Consider the following 16,193-nt stretch of genomic DNA (forward strand, 5'->3'; position numbering starts at 1 on the left):
ATGAAACAGAGATGCAGGGAGAACAACGCGGGGAAGACGGAGGGGAACAAAACAGACGAACCAGCAACGAGGACGAGAGAACACACAACATGTCTGTGTGTGCAGACGTGTTGTGAATTACAATTACTCCCTATGCTCTGAACTAACCATCAGCAGGTAGCTGTCACTGACAGAGTTAAGCAGGAGGGATGGCAGATAGCTAAACGATGCTAACACGTGTGACTGTATTGTAGCAAACAGCTACTTAAGTTACAATTCAGTGAAACTGACATTGATCCTAGACAGTCGGCTACATCACTGGCAGCCTCTGGCTTTTCCTCACAGGAGACATACTCCAGGCAACAAATCATCACCTAACTTAACAACACGGGTATTTACCTCCTTTTGGTCAGGACTTTTTACTTTTTGAAAGCAGTTTCTCTGGACCAACAATAACAAAGTGTTGTCTGTTTTAAGAGGTCAGGGTCTGCAGGATAAAAAACACAGTTGCATCTGAGCAGAGCTGGAATCCTTCCTGTCTAACTTTCACTGCCTCTTTCTGCAAGATGTCAAAACGTGAAGAAGTGAAAAAGAAGTTGAGGTTTTAAATAACTTGCGTTTTTTCATCTTCCAGATACAACAATAAAAAAACATAATAACAGCTTTAAGTCTTTAAATCAAAGAAATGTTTAGTTTGTTCAATTTGATTTTTGGGGGGTGATTCCATTCACTGAAGTTGATCTACATTTGAATTCTGGGCAGAAACTTTAGTCCAAGGACATGTCATCAAAATGCGAGAAACCAGAGTTTGGTTAAAGAAAAGGTGAACGTGGTCCGGACGGGATCCCCGGCTGCGTCCTCAAGTCATGCACGGCTCAGCTGGCTGGAGTGTTTACACACATCTTCAGCATTTCCCTCTCTCTGTCTGCAGCTCAGCATTCAATACCATCGATCCCTCGAACCTGGACAGGAAACTGCAGGATCTAGGACCGAGCAGCTCTCTCTGCAGCGGGATCCTTCACTTCCTGTCTGACAGACGCCAAGTGGTCAGACTGTGCAGCATCACCTCATCCCCCCTCATAATGAACACACATGGGTGTGTACTGAGCCCTCTCCTGTACTCACTCTACACCTACGACTGGACAGCCATGAGCAACTCCAACATCATTGTGAAGTTTGCAGACGACACTACAGTGATGAGACGGCTTACAGGAAGGAGGTCAGCGCCCTGACCCACTGGTGCCGAGGAACCATCTCACCCTCAACGTCACAAAGACAAAGGAGCTGATAGTAGACTTCAAGAGGAGCAGAGAAGCACACACCCCCATCACCATCAACAGAGTGAGCAGCTTCCGTTTCCTCACTGGATGCATCACCACCTGGTACGGCCACAGCACCGCCTACAACCGCAAAGCTCTCCAGGGAGTGGTGCGGTGTGCGGGAAGGACAATTGGAGGTGAGCTTCCCTCCCTCCAGGACATCTACAGAAAGCGCTGCCTGAGGAAACCGGAGAGGATCATCAAAGACTCCGGTCACCCCAGCCACAAACTGGTCAGACTACTTCCATCAGGCAGGAAGTCTGCAGTATCAGGAGGTACTGAAGTATCTGGTCCCGAACCAGCAGACTGATGAACACTTCACAGACACCTCACCTTCACTTACCAGAACTGTACATAAATGCCACTTGTTTTGCACAATATCCAACCGCTGACCTCTGTATATTTTATTTTATTTTATATATAAGTACACACACACGTATGTATATATATACATATTCAGTAATGCGCATACATTCTGTATTTGTACATATATTTATTCTTATAATTCTCAGATTCCCATTCTTATATTTCTTATTCTAATGTTATTGTATTGTGCACACCTCTGTTGCTTGTGAAGCTTGCACACAGGAATTTCCCTCCCATGTGCTGTACCAGTGTACCTGCACATGTGTGACAATAAAAGTGATTTGATTTGAAAACCAAAGTGAAGTCTTTAATGGGAAACACACAAAAACAAAGATGCTCAAAATCAAACAAAGTCCAACAGGAAGCACACAAAGCGCTCCGACTCCTCCCCTCAGTGTCATCTTCTTAAAGCTGCTAAAGTTCACATCAGAGCGCGTTCATGACGTGATCTCAGATACTTCAGCCTATTATTTGATGGAAATCATCTCGCCACCGATTTCAGGCCCCCTGGGACCGGAGTCAGAGTTAATCCATCGCTGCCGTGCAGCGACAGACAGAACTGATGCAAACTCAGTGATGGAAACCGCTGCACTCACTTTGATCACATTAATAAAGACACCTGATTTAAAATGAGAAGAAAATATTATATTATTGTATATTATTATCAGGGTTACTTTACACATTTAAAAAAACGTGAACACAAACTGAAAAGATTTCCGTGCATCACATCATCTCTGCATTTATAATGATACAACAAACGTGCCCAAATGTATTAAAATGCACGTTTTCAAACAAATAAACATGCGAGCCAGCAGTGAGCGACAAATTATACAGGGTGGGCCATTTATATGGATACACCGTAACAACATGGGAATGGTTGGTGATATTAAAGTCCTGTTTGTGGCACATTAGTATATGTGAGGGGGTAAACTCCTCAAGATGGGTGGTGACCATGGTGGCCATTTAGAAGTCGGCCATCTTGGATACAACTTTTGTTTTTTCAATAGGAAGAGGGTCATGTGACACATCACACTTATTGGTAATGTCACAAGAAAAACAATGGTGTGCTTGGTTTCAACGTAACTTTACTCTAAACCAAAACCTGTGTATGAATGTGTTGTAATTGTATGTATGCGTATGTGCTATTATTTTATCCATCTTATGCTTTGTATCAATGATTTATGATGCTGCTATCCCTCTTGGTCAGATCACTTTTGTAGGACAGATTTTCAATTCAGTTCAATTCAATTTTATTTACACAGCACCAAATCACAGTCGCCTCAAAGTGCTTTATACTGTAAGGTCGACCCTACAATAACACATACAGAGAAAAACCCAACAATCATATGACCCCCTATGAGCAGCACTTTGGTGACAGTGGGAAGGAAAAACTCCCTTTTAACAGGAAGAAACCTGCTTCATGCCCTGGAGGACGGGGCTGTGGCCCCCCCACACCCTCTAGCAGATCATTACATGAAGGAACCTTTAAAAAAAATAAAACAAGCGCGTCCATGCTCACAGGTGTACACACGGGTGATCACACCCACAAACTACACCCTTTTTGGCTCCTACCTCAAAGCACACTGTGTTCTGTTGATCTTATGTGCTGCACAATAATGTTTAACATTTAGTATTTACTGTCATATTCCCATATATCATTGTGATGTTGTTTATTCTATTACTCTTGTTCTCTTCTGCTTGTTTTCTTTTTTCTTTCTCAGCAGGTGATCCAGGTGATTGATATATGCATTTTTTATTTCTTTTTCTGCTCATTCTGTTGGTTTTTGTCTTTTGCCCTTCTCCCCCGTCCCTCTTCTCAGCTGTTTCTCTTTCCCTCTTTCTTTCTCCCCTTCTTTCCCCCAGTCAAGTCTGTCCCATATTCAGTAAGTGAAAATAAAATAAACAATAAAAGGTGAATCAAATGGACCATTACGGCAAGGCTGGGATGGTCAGTTTGGTAAAGTAAATCCGTTGGGCATCTTTCTTTGCCTTTAGACAACAATTCTGATGCAAAAGAGCCAAACGGGACAGGCAAAAAAAAAAAACAGAGGGAAACCTCCGGCAGAACCAGGCTCAGGGAGGGGCGGGGCCATCTGCTGTGATTGGTTATAAATATTACAAATATTAAAGATATTACACCACATCATAATTTTTGATTAAGATGACAAATATCAGTTATTTACTTGTTTTCATGAACAGAAACATGTTTTAGTGTTTGATGGACTGTGGGATCGACTCATTTCTGACTTGTCGGATGAAATTCGGGTCTAAATGTGTGAATTCAGTTTACTTGCTGAATAAACAACATCATAATTGGTAGTTTTTGACAGATTTCTAAATTAAAACTTTTTTCTGTGGCACATGTCCAGATACGTTTGGCAGTGCAGAGCTGCGACGCTGCGAGATGGTCAGCGTCGCGCAGTTTTCACTTCCTCCAACTGAAAAAAGGTTTCTGAGAATAGCTGGGGACCACGCACACAGCCCGAAGACAGACCATAAATGTTTTTGTTCTTCATTGTTCTGCTTAGAAAAGGATTTAAAGAAGGTGAAATGACATCACTTTCTTTCTCCTTATTTAGGTCCTGTTCTTGTTCCTGTAAAAAACCAGCTTTAACACAGATGCAGGCTCCTTTTCTCCTCTGGTGAAATCAGTAAAGATGAATAAAAACACGATGCAGACCCACAGGTTTGAAATTTGGTGTCGTTTCAGCAGCTGTTATTAATGTTACCGTGAGGTTTACATCTGATTGCGTCATTTATGCCACAAACACAAAATAACATCTGTAGTCGTTCAACAACACACAGCTTTCAGCCAAAGTTGTGCGTGAGTGCTGAGGGGTTTACTTTTGTGCCCCTCACAGGGTTTTGGTTGTGAAGGTGAGCGCGGGGAGGACTCTGATCTCTGACTTCTCTGCTTATCCTGCTGCAGCAGTTTTCATACCACAGATAAATGTTGTCGGTCATTCTCTGTCACTGACCGGTGACATGTCCGTGTTTTCAGGTACAGTCATATGTTGTCTCCTCCCCAGACACTGAGAGCAAACACACACTGCACAGACTCAGCCTTGGAAATGACGTCTGAGACCTCACAGTGAGCAGTAAAGCTTTTTCTTCTACCGGAGGCTGTTTCAAAGAAGAGGAATCTTTAGACCGAAAGAGAACAGCTGATCAAAACGAGCTGTGAGATCCGGTGTGGCTGGAAGGACGAGTGGGGCTGACTATGAGCGTCTTTTCCTCTTTGACTAAATTTAAAAATTTGGAAATTTTTGAGAGTTTTCCAAGTATTTTTCTGTGAGCTGTGCAGAAATGATGCAGAGGACAGACGAGGAAGTGAAAGCATGAAAAGAAGAGTAGACACACACTTTTACACCAGCTTTGTTTAAGGTTGTGTCACTCGTGGATTTCAGGGGCTTGTTCTGTTTCCAGGGTGGATAATGGCTTCAAAAAACAAGAATTAGGTGGACAAGATTTAATTTATGTTGGACTCTCTCTAATCCTCACAGTGCCAAAAGGCTCAAATGTATATACAAATACAAAATATATCCAAAGTCCACACCTTCGGGCTATAATGAAATTCGTGGCTTCCCACAGGGGCGAGCCAGTCGCCTTCTGGAGAAAAGTTTTATGGTCAGCTGAGACAAAGACCGAGCTGTTTGGCAACAATAACCAGTTTACGTTAGCAGGAGTAAAGGTGAGACTTTCAAACCTGAGGCGGTGGCGGTAGCATCGTGCTCTGGGGCTTTTTATTTTACTGCCAGTGGTGATGGTATGCTGCACAAAGTGGGAATAATGAAGGAGGACTTCATCACCAGTTTAAATGAACTCTAACCATTCTGCTAACAAGAGCGGTCAAATATTCAGCCAGAATTACGCCAGAAGCTTGTTGATGGTTTCCCAAAGCATCTGGTCGAGGTGCAACTTGCTACAGGACATTTAAGCTCATGTTAGTTTGGCTGTTTGTACATATTTGAGTCTGAAAAAAGTTCAATGAAATCATTACAAGCATAAAATTACAACAATGTTCATGCCCATGATGACTGGATGTGATCCTCTGACCACAGCGGCACATATGTTTTTATTGTGTTAGAAAATAAAAGCATGACATGATTTCTGAAGACCATGAAACCATGAACTGAAGCTCTATCAAGAGCTCACTATCCTGCAGCACCGGCTTCTAGAACCGTCCTTATAAAACAAAAACAGCATCGACTTTTAGGGATTTGCTTACCTGAAACCAAACATCTACATCTATCTGCATTTTGTTATATTTTTGCACCAAGATGCCTTTTCTTCTCTTAGAGAATGTAAAATAGCACCTGAAGAAGCTTTGGTGGACACATGGATCTACAATGCCAGAGGATTGTATAAAGAGGCTGGTAGATAACGTACCCAGAAGTCACTGCTGGACGTTTGTCTCATGAGGCCAACACACTCGTAAAAATAAAGCAATCTATACTTTTATTTCCAAAGCGTTGGCCAATCAGAACTGTTGGGCTTTATGACAGAAAACACTTTATGACTGAAAATGCAGCTCTATCATGCAGCCAGATGTTTTTCTCTGAATCCTGTCAGAAAGGAGAAGAAGTGGAACCAAAGGGGAACCGTGCCTTCTTAGAACACACTGAGCCATGAACGTGGACGTCGGATATAAAGGGAGCAGCGAGCAGGTCGGAGCACATCAGCCCTGCACATTCCAACAGAAGAACATCTGTCTGTGTCGGGAACCATGAAGACTCTGCTGGCTCTCACAGTCCTGACGCTCATCTGCTTCCTGAAGCACAGCTCTGCCAGTGAGTACCGCTGACCTCTGAGCACCGTGAGTGTGAGCTGCACTCATATTAACTCTGTGTGTGTGTCCACAGTGCCAGTCGCTATAGAAATGGTGATAAACGGTGTCGAATGCTGCGAGGCCGTCACTAATAAAATCCACATACCAGTGACAAAGGTGAAGCATGTGATGAAGAGCAGCTGCAACCTTGAAGCGATCATGTGAGTATCCTCAGGAGGTCAGGAGTGTTATTATCCCGACTGTTTTTGTTCAGTTTTGTAGCAGCTTAAATTCTCACTGTGACCACCCGACTTTGAAATTCTGTTAAATATTTCTCATCCAGCAAACTGTGAGCTGTGACAAAATAATTAATGTTCTTGCTGTAAAACGGTTTTATGAAATAGGGGTGAACCAATCTATGTCATGTAGATTTCTAATTATAAGTGTTAATACGTTTTCCTGTTGCCACATGTTAAATGCAGCCATTACAACAACAGCATGGTCCGTGAGCTCAGGACTGTAAACTGTAAAACAATAATAATAATGTTGAGGAGAAAATTAGGTGAAGCTAAGTAAATGCAGTGAAATCTGCCTCCAAAAAGATGTTTTTAGCTCTCGGGTCCTGTTCGGATCAGCTTCACTGATCTGTCAGGATCAACTGCCATAAATGAAAACTCAAGTCTTTGCTCTCGTTCGGAGTCACGATTGATCTGAATCAGTTCGACAATAAAGAAGTGCGATTTCTATCAGTGGCTTCTGGTAATGACTAAATGAAATGTTTATTACTTCTAATCAAGTCTTTGCGACGTATATTCCAGTTTCTTCCCGACAGTGAAACTGCACGTGTGTGTTTAAAGTGTGTATCATGTGTTTCTTGCAGAGTCACCACTGTGGCTCGGAGGAAGTTCTGCCTTGATGCTAAATGGAAACATGCACAGATGCATCTGGAAGAATTCAAGAAAAAATCCTCAGCCCGGAAACCCTGAGAGTGATGAAGGAGATCTAAAAACAACAGAAAGCTTCTGTGCACAAACTGACGTTTGTTTGATTGTGTTTGACTTAAAGCTGGGCGATAGAACGATAACGATATGTATTGCGAAATAACTTTTTCTCGTTAGGAAAATCAAACTGTTGCGATCTGAAAAAGTCTCATGTTCCTTAAGTACATCTACCCTGTTGAACTTATTATGGGAAATAAATATTTAAATAAAAACAAGCTGCTGATTATTTCACATTTTACTTGTGAGCAACGGCACATTTAAATCTTACAAATATAGTTATTTGGCTTATATCGTGATAGATATCGTTATCGCCTGAAATGAAAAGAACATATCGTGATATGAAAAAATCTCATATCGCCCAGCTCTAGTTTGACTGTTTGATTGTGTTTGATTGTGTCTGACTGTGTTTTTGTGAGAACACGGTGTACGTGTATGTTTTGATCTGCGGCAGAACTTTATGTGTGGTCGACTGTGATCACACAGAAACGTTTTCAGTTTAAACCTTTGAAAGTTTATTTTTCTCTGATGTCTTGAGCTAAACCAAGTAGTGCGACTGAACTCGTGTCATTGTATTTAAAAGGCTTGATAATTAATGCTTCACCTTAACTTAAAGTATTTTTAAAAGTGCTTTTTTTAAAATAAAACTTTAAAATACTTTTAAAGTACTAAAGAAGGGAATTAGATTTGACATCACTCCATAGTCTCGACTCTTCGCTGCTTTCAGCTTATTTAAGCCATTGTGCAGAAGTCTGGGGCAGTAACTATAAACTACAGGGGGCGATCGTGGCTCAAGAGTTGGGAGTTCGCCTTGTAATCGGAAGGTTGCCGGTTCGAACCCCGGCTTGGACAGTCTCGGTCGTTGTGTCCTTGGGCAAGACACTTCACCCGTTGCCTACTGGTGGTGGTCAGAGGGCCCGGTGGCGCCAGTGTCCGGCAGCCTCGCCTCTGTCAGTGCGCCCCAGGGTGGCTGTGGCTACATTGTAGCTGCCATCACCAGTGTGTGAATGTGTGTGTGAATGGGTGGATGACAGGTTGTGTAAAGCGCTTTGGGGTCCTTAGGGACTAGAAAAAGCGCTATACAAATACAGGCCATTTACCATTTTTACCATTACAGTGTCCATCATTTTCAGTGTTATTCATACTAACTCATTGTTCTTAAAATGCTGAGGTTTGCAGATCTAATTGAAATAAAAGTATAACAGAAAGAGTCAGTGCTTCATGTCTGGAGCACTGCACAGACATGAAGCACTTCAAAAAAGAGGCATAAAGATCATAATGAGATCATAAAAATGGTGAATATTAGCGAACGTCTCGGTTTAGTTAGCGACCACTTTGTCCGTATTCACATTGTACAGCAAACGTTCCAACACTGGAGTATTTATTCAGCTTCGATGTGTGCAGGCTGCAAAAACAGGATGATAATAATTTGTATTTTACGTAGAGGCTTATTAGAAAAATGTTCTTATTGAGGTTCATATCAGTAAGGAAGCTGGATAAATGTCAACTGATAATTTTTGGAGAAGAGGTGGAATCAGATCAGCGTGCACGTCCTCCCACTCCTTCTCGAGGGCAAGCCAATCAGAACAGCTGGAGTGAATTTGATTTATTTTTCTCAATGAGCTTTCTTTGTATTGTTTACATGGTCAAAATAAATTAAAGAGAACAAACCAAAAAACTAAAAAATAAAAGTCATCATGCTCAGTGAAATGATCATAGAGGGACCAATGAAATATGATTTTACTGTTACAGTGAAGCTTGGAGAAAATCCACTTGGAAAATCATTGATTGTCCTTCTATATAATAACAACGTTGTTATTGCCCAAAATCCAAACAATGAAGAACTGAAACAGCAGATGAATGAGCTGGAAATGTAAGTGTCCTGTGTGGGTGCAATAATAAGTCAAATTAAACATATTCTGCCTCGCTGAGATCATTTGTCCTCACTTGTCCACATAATTTTGTCCAGTTGGTGGCGATGTCTGCTTATCTTAGTCTGCCGGGCAGTAACACAAGTTCCCAACAATCCCTGAATGAGGCGCAGCTCTGCAGTAAAAATACTCCAATCCCAAAATACTCCTTGTACTGGAGTATTTTGGGATTTGGACTGGAGACGTATTTTCCCAGTCATCCTGTGCCTCCTCTCTGAACTCTGAGCAACATTTGTCCTTCTGTAACTTCCACCACTTAATCCTTGCCTCTGCCTTCGCTTGCTTCTTCCTTAAAGCCATCCTACAGACTACCATCTGACACCGCCTTGCACCTTCTACACCCATTTCCATGTTTCACAGAAGATGCTGCACATCAGGATTTCTCTCCTTAATGCCATAACCACCCAACACCTCTGCACCACCTTTGTTCCCTACATGTCCACTGCAGTCGTTACATTTAGTCTGTGCTCTTCCACATTCCTTACATTTATCCCTGTCATGACGGAAGGACAGGAAGCATGAAGATGACAGATCATACCATCTTGGATTTCCGAACCAGTTCAGAAGATAGATTCCCCGGCGTCTTAACGCAAAGAATCCAAAACTGGTCATGCTGAAACTATGCAAAACAGCGCCCCCATGTGACAGATTAAGGAAACTGCTGTATGTAGACACTTGTGAGGACTTACAGAAAAGACACAAAAGGACAAATCATAGAAACAAATTCATTTATTGGCAGTAAAATAGTTACACAATGTTCTTTTAAGGAGATGTTGAACCGTTTTGAGGTGAAACGATCAGCCGCACAGGAGTCAGGGAGGATTTCACAAGTGTAAATGAAATAAACGCGGCTTCATGTCAGCGCACACCCGGTTCGCTTCTAAACTCTCCTGAAATTATAACGTAAAGATTACAGAAATAAAAACAAAGCTTTGACGGTACATTTATAACACAAATTACAGCAAAAAGTCAGTCCTTGTGCTTCTTTGCCAGGGCACTCTCGTAAAAGAAATTTTAATCTCAAGAGTTTTATTTTTCCTGGTTAAATAAATAAAAATACAATTTTAAAGTTCACAGGTGTCTTTATATCAGGGGTGTCAAACAGGAGGCTCGGGGCCCAGCAAAGACTAATTCGGCCGGTGGAACAAGTGAAGGAAGGCATACATTTTGCCCTTTTAACTGTATTTCCGTAAGTTTGCAGCTTTTCTTACTGATAAAGACGTCCACCATCCACATTCATACTATAACACAGAAATAAAATAACAGAAAATCAGTTTGAGGGCAGAAAATTTCTTTTTTCAATAATGAGACTACAGTAAAAGTTTTCTGTGAATTAACAAAAACTTGGTGTTTTATAAGTACAGTGTGAGGAATGAGCTCTCTGAACATTTAAGCCCAAAGAGTCAGGCTGGCAGGTTTCTTTCTTTCCTGCAGCTGCTTTTATTTATCACGTAGAAAAACTGAGCTGTACTGTGCAGACTGCCCTTCTTGGTCTCATATGAACACATGTCAGGGATTAAATATGTACTTAAGCTTCTTTACGCTGACAGAAAGGCCACTTTCACTGGTCCGGGCCTTTTAACACAGGGTGGGCTGTATGTGGCCACAATGCAAACTGAGTCTGACACCCCTGCTTTACACCTTTATCCAGCAGAAACTGACAGTTTGACAAAAACAGCTTTAAAAATCTCTTCAAAGGGATCAAATCTGCATCATTACCTCACATGAAAATACAAATAAATAAAAACATGAACAATATCTCAAAGAAATATAGTGAAACTAAAACATTTCTTCACATTCATTCTCCTCTCTTCATTACTTTTTAGTCTCTTTAAAGCTAATTCATGTGCAGCTTCTTCATATTGTGCATGTGCCCAATACTGTCCTGTTTTGCATAGTTTAACATTTGATTCCTTCACAGCTTGAGGGGGTCGGACCGCTCTCACATCGCTCTGCTAAATGTGGAGCCATGAAGCTGTTTGCTAAGCTGAGCAGAAAAAGGTGCGTCTCTGTAAAGGCTCACAGCGTTTCTGCCAGGATCCAAACCAAGTCAGCTTTAGAGGATTTTCAGCCACTTGTTCCGAGCTCGAGCATCCTGACTTTTACTCTGCTGCAGGTCAGAGACCTCACCAGCTTTTTACTGCTCTGCATCCATCTGACAACAACATTAGTCACATTAAAAACATATTTATTTGAAGTCCCGACAGTAATTATGGACTCTTCCTTAGTAAACTCAGTGCATTTACATGATGCTGTTACTGACGGTGAAACAGTCGATCAGCTGACTGTCTCTCTGCTTCTTCTTTGGTAAATGAAACATACTAAAATCTTTCCTTGGACTCATCGTTGCATTAAAACTCGAGGCTTCGTGCTCAGCTAAGCTAACGTCTCCTGGCCTCAAATTTGCCCAAATGTTGAACTATTCATCTTCTGTTCACGCTTCCAGCCGCTCTGGCATAAAGTGAAGCTACAGCGGCACTCTGCTTTAGTGGCATTTCACATTAATCTGCATGTGCAAACTACTCAAAAAATACAATAAAATACAACAAAATAAATACTAAAGTGTGAAAGCACATCCTCGTGTCTTTGGTGAAGTCTCTGTGCTTCAGAGGTTAAACCTGCAGGTCTCACAGTTTTAACCGTGTGAGGAAAAAGAGACTTTTTAATTTTAAAAAAACATGGGAAGAAATCTCACTTTCTTTGGAGTTTCTGGTCTGTTGGTTGGACGTTTACTGAAAGGTGGAAACAAGCTGCTTTCAGACGAGTTATTCCAAGAAATAATCAAAAAACCTGACTGACTGCAGTCCTGCCTGATTTAAGTCACTCATTAAACTCTACAGAGCAGACTGACGCTCGGACGGATGATGGATCCGTCTTCATCACAACTCAGTTTTAAACAAAAAGAAATCACCACCAGTTTTCACTTGCAAGTAACGTCTGAATGACGAAGGAAAGTTACAGGTAGTTGGAGATAAAGTGCTATATTAAATAAGCTTGATATGTATTTGCACAAAGCAGCGCAGCAGCTGTAATAGTTTTCTGTCACACAGCAAAGGTCTGAGGCTCTTTGAGGACGTGAAGCCTCTGAGTCTGTCTGCGCTTTAGTGTTGGTGCTGTTTATGATTAAGACTCCAGAATGACCGATCACGGTTAGTTTCTCTCAACTATCCAGACCAAAACGGGCCTGGATAGTTGCTGACATATTGTGGTGTGGACTGGCAGCTTCAGGACAGAAAATCTTCTACTACTACTTACAGAAAACATTTTCACATGCAGGCAGAAAGCTGTGATAAATATTCTTATAGTGTAAGTGAAGGTGCTGCACAGCTATAAATGGCCTTCAGTGTGAGTAAAGCTTAGTTTCTCAGATCACTTAGTAATTTTGGGCCTTACACAAGTGCAGCCCACCGGGACTTCGATACGCGTCTTCTGGACTCGATATGTGTCTGCGTCCTTACACTTGGTCTTCATCAGGACCACCATCGGAGCCCGAACCTCCACAGAGTTGTAGTCGTTCACCTCGCGCCCGTCGATGATGCATCCCTTACAAAGGCACTCGGCAAAGATGATGTCACGTGGATACCTGCTGTCGTTTCGGTCTATGCTGGAGACACAGACAGACAGAAAAGACCTCAACACGTGCAGGAGACAGTGAACACACAGCAGATTCAGTCAGGACAATACGCGGCTTCTCAAATCAAAGCTCGTTTAATATTAAAGCTGGTAGCTTTCATCTGCTCGCTGGTTCCAGGTTGAACTTCCTGAACCAGCTCAGCAGCCGTCCATCCATTTCTACTCCGCAATAATCCAGCCTGCTCTCTGCACGTCCAAACTTTGGATCAGCCACCACCAGAGATGGGCAGTAATGCATTACTGTAATCTGATTACTTTTTTCAAGTAACTTGACCAACACTGGCCACCACACAGGACGAGAACAGAATACACCGGAAAGTCAGGACTGCACAGAAAGTCACTGCTGCTGCTGACGTGTCCTCCATTCAGGGCTTGTACAAATCTAGAATCAGGAAACAGGCAGGCAACACCACTGCAGACCATCACAGCATGGACCCAACCTGTTCCCACTCCTGCCCTCTAGTAGGCGCTACAGAGCACTGTACGCCAACAGACATCTGTGCAGCTTCCTCCACAGGCCGTCACTCTGATGAAATCTTACTTACTGTCAAAAACATCCACCATACCTGCTGCTGAACCAAAGCATGATGTATATACTCTCAAATGCATCTACATCTCAGCTACAGTCACATTTTCTGGTAACACTGCACCCAGCAATGACATCTGTAGTTAACCTTAAACACTGATTAGAATTAGTTTTTTTAGTCTGCAGCTGACACCTGCAACACACCTGTGTGCTACATGAACACAGACCTGTTTTGTCACATTCTAGTTCACTGAACTCTTACTTCACTAAGCTGCCATCTCATTTTGTTATTTATTTTTTTACCGTTTCTTGATAACATATACATTTTCCAAATCCTCCATATATAAATATATGCAGTAAATTATTTTTTTTTATGCTAGTAAAACAGGGCTGTGAGGAGCCTACTTCATGTACATTTGGCTGCAAGTATTTGTTTACAGCACTTGAGTTAATGATAGTGGTGTATGAATCAGGAATTAGTATTAATCTAAAATAACACTTTTAACTCACTGGTGTGCTACATGCAGGTTTATTGCGGACAAAAGTTAAATACTTTTTACTGTACTTTGAATGAATGACTTAATGTGAGCAACAAAACGGTTAAAATTCTGCTTTTAACATAATTATTTACTTTAACTATGTACTTCATTAACCACAGAGCAGCACATGCCATCTAATGAGATAACATTCATTTATCCACAAAGCTGAGTGACTCCTTTGGTTTTGTTAAATACAGGGGAAAAAAGATGTGAGCTACATATACATATAACCTTACATATGCACACAGAGAGGCAGATATACAGGCATCTGCCAGCTTATTACTAGTATTATTAACACAACATCGTTTCAAATGTACTCAAATAATTTTACAAATATGATCTACACAAATGATTTCTCATTTCCACCATCATCTAAACTGGCTTCAATAAGTAGAATGGTAAAAAAAAAAAAATCATTAAAATAACATTTTAAACAACTTTTAATAATTTTAAATAAATTACATTTAAAATCAAGTAAAAGTGTGTCGAACCTGCTCCCCAAAGCGCGCTTTAAATGCTGACGATGAGGCAAAGAACAGGTTTGTTTGTTTGTTGTCTGAGCATTTTTGTCCCTCTGCGGGTTCCATACTTACTAGTAACGCCACGGAGACAGCGCGCGGCCGTTGAGCTCGTGCATTTGCTGGGCAGCCTGTTCGCAGGTGTGTTCGCAGGTAGTCAGATTCTGGTCCTCGCGGGCGTCGCGCTGAAGGCCGAGCTTCTTCAGGTTCACGTCAAACTTTCGCTCGCGGGCCTCCACCTTCTCGGCGCTGAGACACGTGGAGTTGGAGGCGGCGGCGCAGAGCTCGTGGAGGATCAGCAGAGAGATCTGCAAAGTGGCAGAAACACGCGTGAGAGTCAGAGAGAGCTGTCCGCGAGCCCGGGGCGCTAATGTGATGTGATTTACCAACTGCAGGAAGCTCGCGACCATCTTGACTTCGGACGGCTGAGACTGGCGGACGCTCCATTGAAGCTGCTTTAAATACACAAGCGGAGCTCCTACGGTTGCCTGGTTGCCATGGGGATCTCCTCAAAATCAACATTTCCGCATGAGAAACAGTTCGCTGCGGCCCCGCCCCTCTGCTGGCTGTGCGCTGTGTTTGTGACCGGTCAAAAAACGTCCTAACCAATGTTTCTGCGCTGACGCGGCGCATGCGCATAACACCGAACCCAAATTAACTTTTTCTCTCTGGAATACTTCTTAAGGTTATGGGTAGGGTTAGTCACAAGTCACCGTCAAATTATAATACGAGTAGGACGATTTGTCAGAGTAGGATGGTTTCTCAGAACACCGCGAGCAGACAGCCTCGTACCTCTAATAAACTCCGCCGTGAGCTCTTTTTAAACATTTCACACGTTTCATTGTTGGTTTGTTTTTTTTAAAGGTAGAGACAGATGTTTATGTTTTACAGAAAAAGGTTTATCGTCTGAAACGTGAATATTGTCAGGTTTTCTGCAACTGCTGCTGTTCTGATCCTCAACAGTACATCTCAGGGTTTACACATCAGAGTCACAAAAGCTTCTGTCGGCTTCTTTTTCTGAGAGAAGAAGAACTCAAATGAAAAGTTTTCAAAATGTCAACACAGCGCCATGAAACACTGTATTGTATGTATTTAAAAATAAAACGAGGTCATTCCTGACTCTTCACATGGAAAAAAATCCTCTTGGGGTCACCCTGCTCCTGTGAAGTCACTCATCGCTCATATTTTTCTGTAGAAAAATGTGGGAACTTTGTCACGTGGACTGTCAGCATCAGGAACAGCAGGCTACAGAAAAGTGGGAGCGATGAGTTACTTTACAGCAGCGGGGTGACTCATGATGTGTGTTCTCACAATGTGAGTATTTGCATGAATCAGATTGTGATCTTATCTTAATTCACAGTTTTTAGCCGGTGAGCTCTCTATGGTCTCAGCTCTATTTTTTGTGCATGATGACATGATATGACATCAGTTCTCAGGCACTGAGTTTCATCCCTGTAAATCTTCCCACCCCGGCCCATCCTCCTGCTGAACCACCAGCAGGAATATGGAGCCCTCGCAGCTCCCTCATACTTTAATAACAGCACTTGTGTGTGGCGCACCCTGTGGTTACCCTATCACTCCACAGATGTGTCCTGGTGATGCAATGACACACTCGA

The 16,193-nt window shown here is 42.1% G+C and overlaps 1 protein-coding gene and 1 long non-coding RNA gene across 4 annotated transcripts; one reads left to right on the plus strand and one right to left on the minus strand.

Moving 5' to 3' along the window:
* The first annotated feature begins 6,055 nt into the window (after positions 1-6,055).
* On the plus strand, positions 6,056-8,629 carry LOC143418892 (uncharacterized). The gene is made up of 3 exons (XR_013098813.1): positions 6,056-6,454; positions 6,527-6,653; positions 7,313-8,629. It is a non-coding gene; the product is annotated as an uncharacterized LOC143418892 (long non-coding RNA).
* Positions 8,630-10,075: 1,446 nt separating this feature from the next.
* LOC101472595 (interleukin-17F) lies at positions 10,076-16,096 on the minus strand. 3 transcript variants are annotated; one of them, XM_076884479.1, is made up of 4 exons: positions 14,964-16,096; positions 14,653-14,885; positions 12,755-12,965; positions 10,076-10,251 (listed from the first exon to the last, which is right to left on the minus strand). In XM_076884479.1, the coding sequence occupies exons 1-4, from the start codon at positions 14,985-14,987 to the stop codon at positions 10,186-10,188; spliced, it is 534 nt and encodes a 177-aa protein (XP_076740594.1). In that variant the 5' UTR covers positions 14,988-16,096; the 3' UTR covers positions 10,076-10,185. The 3 variants fall into 3 exon arrangements, with proteins under 3 accessions (XP_076740594.1, XP_076740576.1, XP_014266497.3); XM_076884461.1 differs by having other exon boundaries at positions 14,653-16,096; XM_014411011.4 differs by having other exon boundaries at positions 10,076-11,516; positions 14,653-16,096.
* Positions 16,097-16,193: the final 97 nt, after the last annotated feature.

Source organism: Maylandia zebra, linkage group LG1 (genome assembly GCF_041146795.1).
Source record: "Maylandia zebra isolate NMK-2024a linkage group LG1, Mzebra_GT3a, whole genome shotgun sequence".
NCBI classification, from domain to species: domain Eukaryota; kingdom Metazoa; phylum Chordata; class Actinopteri; order Cichliformes; family Cichlidae; genus Maylandia; species Maylandia zebra.